This window comes from Etheostoma spectabile, chromosome 15, assembly GCF_008692095.1.
Source record: "Etheostoma spectabile isolate EspeVRDwgs_2016 chromosome 15, UIUC_Espe_1.0, whole genome shotgun sequence".
NCBI lineage: Eukaryota > Metazoa > Chordata > Actinopteri > Perciformes > Percidae > Etheostoma > Etheostoma spectabile.
In genome coordinates this window covers 5,539,697-5,548,029 of record NC_045747.1, presented here as the reverse complement: position 1 = coordinate 5,548,029, position 8,333 = coordinate 5,539,697, and the positions used below count along the sequence as shown (strand labels likewise).

Genomic DNA, 8,333 nt, shown 5'->3' with positions numbered 1-8,333 from the left:
ATATGAGCAGCAGTTCAGTTTAAGCACCATCACATTTACCCCCTGTAAAAGGATAGTGGTTTGTTCAGAAGTTTGTATCTCCATATCACACCAAACTGTAAAACTCTTCCCACTTTTAAAGTCAACCGTAACTAAAAAAAATGTGTTTTGCTTATGGTTAGCCTACTTTACTTGGATGGCTTAGACTTAGACTAATGTGCAGTTCACCTTAAAAATAAATAAATAAATAAATATTTGCATATATATGAAAGAGTAGATGTAATTAGAAGCAATTCTAACAAAGTAATTGACATTATTTATTCAAAACAGAGTATTTTACTCTATTTTTCATATATGAAAACAAGTCTGGATGGTATATTGAAGTTCTATTTAAGTTAGTCTAATGTGAATATCTGAGGTACATGCAAATGAAAAGGTAGGAAAGGTTATTAGAAAAGATGTTTGTCATCAATTTGAACCACCCATTTTAATCAGATTGGAGTTCTGGTTCATCTGGGCCTTTCTCAAGCTTGGACAGTGACATGTCTATTGTTAATCACTAAACTCCCTTTTATCCACTGCTTTCAGTAGCAGTTCAGCACAATCACCGAGGAGTTTGAGATCAGCTTGTCTTTTGTATAATATACACACCGAATGAATTTCTGGTAATCATTGAGCAGTTAAACAGGTGGAGGGGCATTCCCTATATGTCTATGTGTAACCCAGTGTTTGTGCACTGGTTAGTTTTTGTAGTTTACCACGTCTCAACTTTACGCAATTTCAAAATTCCATAGTAGCATATCAACATGTGCCACAGTGTGAACGACTGGATCAAGTTTATACTTGATCCATGCCCGTGTCTGTGCCTTCCTGCATCCTGTTTCACCCTACTTCCCTGTTTAGGAGGCTGCACCATTTCTGCAAGCTGAAACTGAACACCCCAAGTTGTATTTTCAGTGCATCTTCAACTCAGCTTGATTTCACTCCTTTATTAATTATGCATTTTAAATGTCTCCACTGCTAATAGGAAGACAAATAAATAAACTGTTTCTGTTGCAGTAGGGTGCATTGACAGGAGCAGCACTATGTTATATGCTTGACCCTACGCATGTGTGTTGTGTCCTTAGAGGGAATAGTAGTTAGTTAATAATAATTATTACATAATTGTCCATTTTGTTTACGTTACACAGATTCTTTGTTTAACCACAATTAATTGCTAACATTAGCTAAGGTCTTAAGGGATATGACTGTTGAGGGTGATTGTTGCTTTTGTTTAGATATGCCAAATTGTAAGTATATAAGTGATTATTGGTCAGACTGTTGAGTTAAAGCTATGCCAGTTGTTGGCAATTGACTCTATGCATGTTCATAGCTACAAAAATGACAAGGGGATAAAAAAATGTTTTATGATAATAAATAGGCAGTGTTTACTTCATAGGCTGCGTAGCTGTGTTATTACATTATCTGGCTCAGATAACAGGGATATACTGTATAACCAAAATATATATCCTGGAATTAATTCAAACCTTAAATTTGTTTAAAAAAAAGATTAGACTGAAAGAAACAGTGATATTGTTAATCCCAATTATTTCTGCAACAGTTAGTTGTAAAGCAAAATCTGGAATTGTTACAGCTCTAGTAGCCATCAGTAGAAAAAGCCCTTTGACCATCTCAGATAATAGACCGAGCAAATACCTTAGACACACAACCCACATACACACACAACAACCCCCACACATATACGTTGGATCCCTGTCTGTTAATCAATGTAGTGCTGTGTGTTTGCACAGGGTTTCCTTAGGAACAGCCAAGGTTAAGTTTATTAAGTATATTCCAAAGGCCAAAGAGAAAGAAGTTAAAAAAAAAAAACGTAAAAAGGTTTGCCTATCATCAGAATTTCACAAGAGAGGATTGTTAACATGGTAAAAGAGTTGGGAAAGGTTGCGTTTACATCACAGTGGTATAATGTAATTTAGTGTTATGAAATGGGATGTGTGTTTTATTGATCACATACTTGCATGTGTGAGGAAATATTAGTCAAGAGAAAGTGACATTGTTTAAAAGAATTTATCATTTAGACTTGAGGTTTATTTGATACTGTTATCCAGAGAAACGTTTTATTGATAAACTAGAAAAATGTAATGCATCACTTTCTGTCTTTACAGGCAATTGGTTATTTTATTTCTTTCAAAAGAAATAAAAACAAAGAACAGGTTTTGATATAAAAACCTTGTTTCTATTTGTGAAATGCTTACACATCAAAAGACTTTTGATAAATAGGTTCCATAAGTGTCAATTATGTAGGTGCTCTCATCTCATCTCAGTTGAGTGTGTTCTGTGTTTACCCAGCATGCCGCTGGCTCGCAGCCTCTCTGTCACGTCCCTGTCAGGACTGGAGGAATGGGATGAGGAGTTTGATTTGGAGGACGCTGTTCTTTTTGAAATTGCATGGGAGGTCGCTAACAAAGGCAAGTGTGTGTGTGTGTGTGTGTGTGTGTGTGTGTGTGTGTGTGTGTGTGTGTGGTGGGTGTGTGTGTGTGTGTGTGTGTGTGTGTGTGTGTGTGTGTGTGTGTGTGTGTGTGTGGTGTGTGTGTGTGTGTGTGTGTGTGTGTGTGTGTGTTGTGTGCGTTTCCAGTTTGTGAAAATAAATGGTTTGCATAAACTGAATGAAAATAAATGTTAAAAAGCACTTATTGAAAGTCGTTTATACATTTGGCATTTATTCTGTTTTCATGTCCAATCTTGTTTATTTACACAGGTGACAATCTTCAGGGAAATTCTAGTTGTTAGATTGACCTATCATGCTAATGTCTCATATATATCTGGTTGAATCACATTATATCCGTCTCTTCTTTGTGTTGGACGTGTGGCATGTTTCCTGCGTGTGTGAAGTTGGAGGTATCTACACTGTCCTCCAGACCAAAGCCCGTCTGACTGCAGAGGAATGGGGGGAGAACTATTTCCTGGTGGGTCCCTATGTGGAGAGCAATGTGCGCACTCAGGTGGAGCTGATTGAGCCCACCAACCCGGTGCTGAAGAGAACCATTGACAAGATGAACTCCAGTGGGTGCAAGGTAGTACCACACATACGCCTCTGAGTTAAATTTGTAAGATCCACTCAAGGACAGTCATTCTTACAACACATAATTGGAAGGATTATAGAGGGAGTTTGTGAAAACATCTGGTGAATGTGAACTACACTTAGAAACCCATTTTAAGATCATCCTTAGCCCTTCTTTTATATACGACCCACTTGGTCTCAGCTCACTGACCACGTCTCTAAACCCTGTGACATTTCCTCGCAAAGGTTAGAGGTTGTATCAGTGTCTCTCTGTCTCTCTCTCAAAAACACACACCAGAAATAGATGACTGTCAGTATGTGTGCATGATATTTTTAAAGCTTTGTGCTGTGTCACTCAAAGCTAGGAGAGGGGCTTTTAAAGGTACAGTGCATCCTTTTTCAGCAAAGCCTATCTGGTTTACCTTGAATCACACAACATTTAAGCTTAGGACAGACATGGACCAGTTTTTTAAAACATATTTATGTCCTGTATTATTACATTAAATTATGTCCTGCATTCCATTTTAGTTTTTAGTTTACTTGAAACTTGAAGACACTTATTTGCTCGACAAACTTCATCAAGGTTATTCTTGAATGGTGTGGTTTGTCACGTTTTTGGAAATGAGATGAGTGCCAGGTTAGATTAGAGACAGATGAACTGAACCATTTACATACAAAAAACATGGTGAAAGTAAAGGTAACAAAAAATAAGAGTTGCTGTTACAGCTGCGGATCTTTATGCTTCCTATGATTTGCGTGGTTTATTTGGTGTGGTGGGTGGTGTATGGCATAAAGAATTTAAGTCATTTTTTACCTCCCTCACCCTTTTCTCCATTTTCCCTGCAGGTCTACTTTGGGCGTTGGCTTATCGAGGGTAGTCCCTATGTTATTCTAATTGATGTTGCGTTCACTGCCTGGTCTCTGGACACCTGGAAGAGCGAGTTGTGGGATCTTTGTGACATTGGCGTGCCGTGGTTTGACCGAGAAGCCAACGATGCTGTATTGTTTGGCTTCCTGACGGCCTGGCTTCTGGGAGAGGTCAGCAGCAAGAAAACTGTCAAGTGACAAGAAGTTCCATAAACATTAAATATTCTATCTATGTTGTGTCTGAATAAGAAGTTGAATACTGCGTGTTTAAGTGCTGAAAAAAAGATCAATTATTTGTAGGTCCTTGAAAATTCTGAAATTTTCTTATTATTGATATCTAAATAATCAGAAGGTTTGAAATATATATGTGTATGTAGTGCTGTAGATATAAACTCAAAATTTTTCCCGTATTGCAGTTCGCAGCCCAGAGTGAGCAGCCTTCACACATTGTGGCCCATTTTCATGAGTGGTTGGCCGGCCTGGGCCTGGTGTTGTGTAGACATAGACAGTTGTCCATCGCAACCATCTTCACCACTCACGCCACACTGCTGGGACGATACCTGTGTGCTGGAAATGTGGACTTCTATAACAAACTTGCAGAGGTACGTGTGTGTACATTTTATTGCAGGAATGTAATTAAAGAAATGCAAAACAATAGAAAAAGGCCAGTGAACAGTCATGTTGACTTTGATTTTTCTGTAGGTAAATTAGAAATGAATACATAATCAGACAGTTCAACAAGAAATGTACTCATCGCACTCTTTCTCTTGTGTCTCATCTAGTTCAACGTGGATAAGGAAGCAGGCGATAGACAGATCTACCACCGCTACTGTTTGGAGCGGGCAGCTGCTCACTGTGCCCATGTCTTCACCACTGTGTCACAGATCACAGCCATTGAGGCAGAGTTTCTGCTCAAGAGGAAACCAGGTGTGTGGAGGTGAATTAAAGCATGATATTCAGAAACGTCCTATCCTCATTGGTCACTGCCTGGGCATGCAGGTCTTATTGTACAGAGATATGATGTATTTCTTTCTGCTTTCTTAGTGAATGTTTCAATGCATCATTAATTTAAATTAAAGCTTTAGTGTGTAACTTTTTTTTTATTAATGAACATCCGTTACATTCAAGCCATTGCCAATTGAGTTGCTGCAAAGCTAACTAAGACTATCAGCTCCACACAACTCTCTTCGTATTCCTCAGTATGGCTATGTTCAGAAACTGGTGTTGTCCGGCAACTTTCACACGCAGAAAATCAAGTAAAAGACAATTATCTCTTCTGAAGAGTCAATCATTTCTTTTTAATCCTCCGTGTCCTCCTTGGCTATTAGCAACTCTATGGCCGAGGGGTGGCAGCCCTTAATAGTGGGAGGAGTGCACAATCACGAAAGGCTTGTGTCATGCGGATGCCCAGGCAGTGACAAATGAGGATAGGACATTTCTGTGTCATTATTTAGAAATCCACTTGGGGGCAGCAGGAACTACTCACTATAGCTTTAACACAGTTAGCTAACTATCTAATTAGATACTTTACTAACATTTGACTGGCTTCTCTGTCTCTATGTTTTGCATTTAATGCCCCTGATCTCTCCAATCACACACAGACATTGTTACTCCCAACGGGCTCAATGTGAAGAAGTTCTCAGCCGTGCACGAGTTTCAAAACCTCCACGCTCAGAGCAAGAATCGCATTCAGGAGTTCGTCAGGGGACACTTCTACGGGTCAGACACCCCACAACACTCATTACAACATTCACAGTTCAGTCAGAACTTAAGAAGTGAAATTGAGAGTTACTTTTCATCAAATGAATTATTATAAGAAAGAGATGAATCACATTCTGTAGAATATAGTACTTATTATGTCGTTAAAGAGAGGGGGGAAACATTGTAAGTGCTACACTCATCAAGCTCTTGTGACAGCTTTTGGTTTGTGTTTGACCATCAGGCACCTTGACTTCAACCTGGACAAGTGTTTGTTCCTCTTCATTGCTGGAAGGTATGAGTTCTCCAACAAAGGAGCCGACATCTTTTTGGAAGCTTTGGCCAGACTTAACTATCTACTGAGGGTAAGTGTGTGTTTGTGTATTTATGTGTGTTCGTGTGTGTCGGTGTGTCTGTGTAGAAGGACGAAGGTAAATCTTTTTGGTTTAATGGATTGCCTTTTGCAGGTCAATCACAGTGACGTGACCGTCATTGCATTCTTCATCATGCCAGCTCGGACTAACAACTTCAATGTGGAAACCTTAAAGGGCCAAGCAGTCAGGAAACAGCTCTGGTGAGTTTGTTATATTAAACAAGGAGATGAAGTATCTTACTAAAAGTGTACATTGACTTCAAGAGTATATACCTGGAAAAAGTGTAGTAGTGTTGTGTATAGTTGTCTTATTTCCCTTCTATTCTCTTTGTTTTTTTGTCACTTACAGGGATACTGCTCAGACTGTGAAGGAACGTTTTGGAAAGAAACTTTATGAATCACTCCTAGTGTAAGTTGACCACTTTCAGTTCACTTAATGAAACCTATAAAAAGTATAAGATACGGTTGAGTTTATTCATGCTAATACATTCTATTGTAGTCATTTTACTATTTTCCTTTGAATCTCTAACACTCTTTTTTCATCAGTGGGCAGTTGCCAGATGTATCGAAGATAATGGACAAAGAGGATTTCACCTTAATGAAGCGTGCCATTTTTGCAACTCAGAGACAATGCCAGCCTCCAGTCTGCACCCATAACATGCTGGAGGACAGCAACGACCCCATCCTTACCTCCGTTCGCCGCATTGGCCTTTTCAACAGCTCTGCTGACCGTGTCAAGGTAAGGTCAGCTGTCATTAGTCCATAAATGGCATAGGCGTTACATCAGAGTGTAGACAAGTTCACATGTATACAGTACACTAAGTTTAACATGTTTTTTTTTTTGTTTTTTTGAAGGCATTCTAAACTTAACTAATAAATAATGCATTCAATTTATAGGTGGACAGAAACTGTGCCAGCTGGTACATCACCATTTCAGGAGTGCACATGATTCAAATTTATTCTCCTTCCTTTAGATTATCTTTCATCCAGAGTTCCTTTCGTCCACCTCTCCTCTACTTCCAATGGATTATGAGGAGTTTGTAAGAGGCTGCCACCTTGGCGTCTTCCCCTCTTACTACGAGCCTTGGGGCTACACACCAGGTACGTTCTCATGTATGCTGACAAGGAGTATTTATGTATGCAGGTGTATTGTATAATATTAAGAGGGCCTTGCTGTTTCTGTTACCATCAGCTGAGTGCACAGTCATGGGAATTCCATCCATCTCAACTAACCTGTCAGGCTTTGGCTGTTTCATGGAGGAACACATAGCAGACCCCTCAGCGTATGGTGCGTATCTCATACTTCATTTGTAAAATTCTCAAAGTGTTTCTTTTAAAAGATAGTGATAACTGTTCTTTTTGCAGGTATTTACATCCTGGACCGACGGTATCGGGGGGTGGACGAGTCGTGTAACCAGCTCACGTCCTTCCTGTTTCAGTTTTGCAAGCAGAGCCGGCGCCAGCGGATCATCCAGAGGAACCGTACTGAGCGTCTGAGCGACCTCTTGGACTGGAAATACCTCGGCAGGGTGAGATACCATATCTCATTTTCGACTCATTTTGTGTACGTGATAACTTCAAGATGAACTAATGTTAATTCTTGTTTGTTTGCTGTATTAGTATTATGTATCTGCCCGTCATATGGCCCTGGCTAAAGCCTTCCCCGACACCTACATGTATGAACTTCAGGAGCCCACCTCAGTAAGTTAACATGTGTTTTAGGATGGGAGATGTACTGTGTTGTCACTATTATTTGTTATTTCATTGTATTCATGCATTCATCGAGGTGAAATCTTTACACTTCAACCCACTGGTTCTGATACCTTTTGGTTCTCCTCCTCAGACCTCTGGTTTCCGTTACCCCCGACCAGCCTCCGTGCCACCGTCTCCATCTCTGTCCCGCCACTCCTCCCCCCGCCACAGCGAGGCTGAGGACAACGATGAAGAAGAACGCTACGATGAAGATCTTGAGGCAGAAAAGGACCGGGTAAACATCCGCCAGCCCTACACCCTGCCATTCAAAAACAAGTCTTCTGCTGTACCTGGGGCTAATGGAAATGGTGATGGCGACAGCGAGAAAGACTGAGACAGACACACACATATACATACAGTACATGCTAAACTAGTGAAACTTTATCACCAAGTGATTCATGTACTTTATAAATGAGTGCATTTGTGTGAATGGGAGTGATACATGTAATACTGGCTTGCTGTGAAAAATTGCATCACTGTCTGTGTCTTCCCAACCTGTTCGTACCTCAGATTTTGAGAAATATTTGTGAGTTTGATATATTTTGGTATTGTTTCAGTTACACCAGCAGTGCAACCAGTGGTTTGCTTTCTGGAGTAAATGCA

General features: G+C 40.0%; 1 protein-coding gene across 1 annotated transcript in view; it reads left to right on the top strand.

Moving 5' to 3' along the window:
* Positions 1-8,333, top strand: part of gys1 (glycogen synthase 1 (muscle)) — a 9,500-nt gene that overhangs the window by 715 nt on the left and 452 nt on the right. Inside the window, exons 2-16 of the mRNA XM_032538698.1 lie at positions 2,329-2,447; positions 2,872-3,053; positions 3,887-4,078; positions 4,324-4,509; positions 4,690-4,834; positions 5,509-5,626; positions 5,850-5,970; positions 6,073-6,179; positions 6,328-6,387; positions 6,525-6,717; positions 6,953-7,079; positions 7,171-7,266; positions 7,344-7,507; positions 7,599-7,679; positions 7,822-8,333. The exon at positions 7,822-8,333 is cut by the window's right edge and continues 452 nt beyond it. Of these exons, the coding sequence (XP_032394589.1) occupies positions 2,330-2,447; positions 2,872-3,053; positions 3,887-4,078; positions 4,324-4,509; positions 4,690-4,834; positions 5,509-5,626; positions 5,850-5,970; positions 6,073-6,179; positions 6,328-6,387; positions 6,525-6,717; positions 6,953-7,079; positions 7,171-7,266; positions 7,344-7,507; positions 7,599-7,679; positions 7,822-8,064 (2,133 nt within the window). The 5' untranslated portion in view covers position 2,329 and the 3' untranslated portion in view covers positions 8,065-8,333. The remainder of the gene's footprint in view (positions 1-2,328; positions 2,448-2,871; positions 3,054-3,886; positions 4,079-4,323; positions 4,510-4,689; positions 4,835-5,508; positions 5,627-5,849; positions 5,971-6,072; positions 6,180-6,327; positions 6,388-6,524; positions 6,718-6,952; positions 7,080-7,170; positions 7,267-7,343; positions 7,508-7,598; positions 7,680-7,821) is intronic.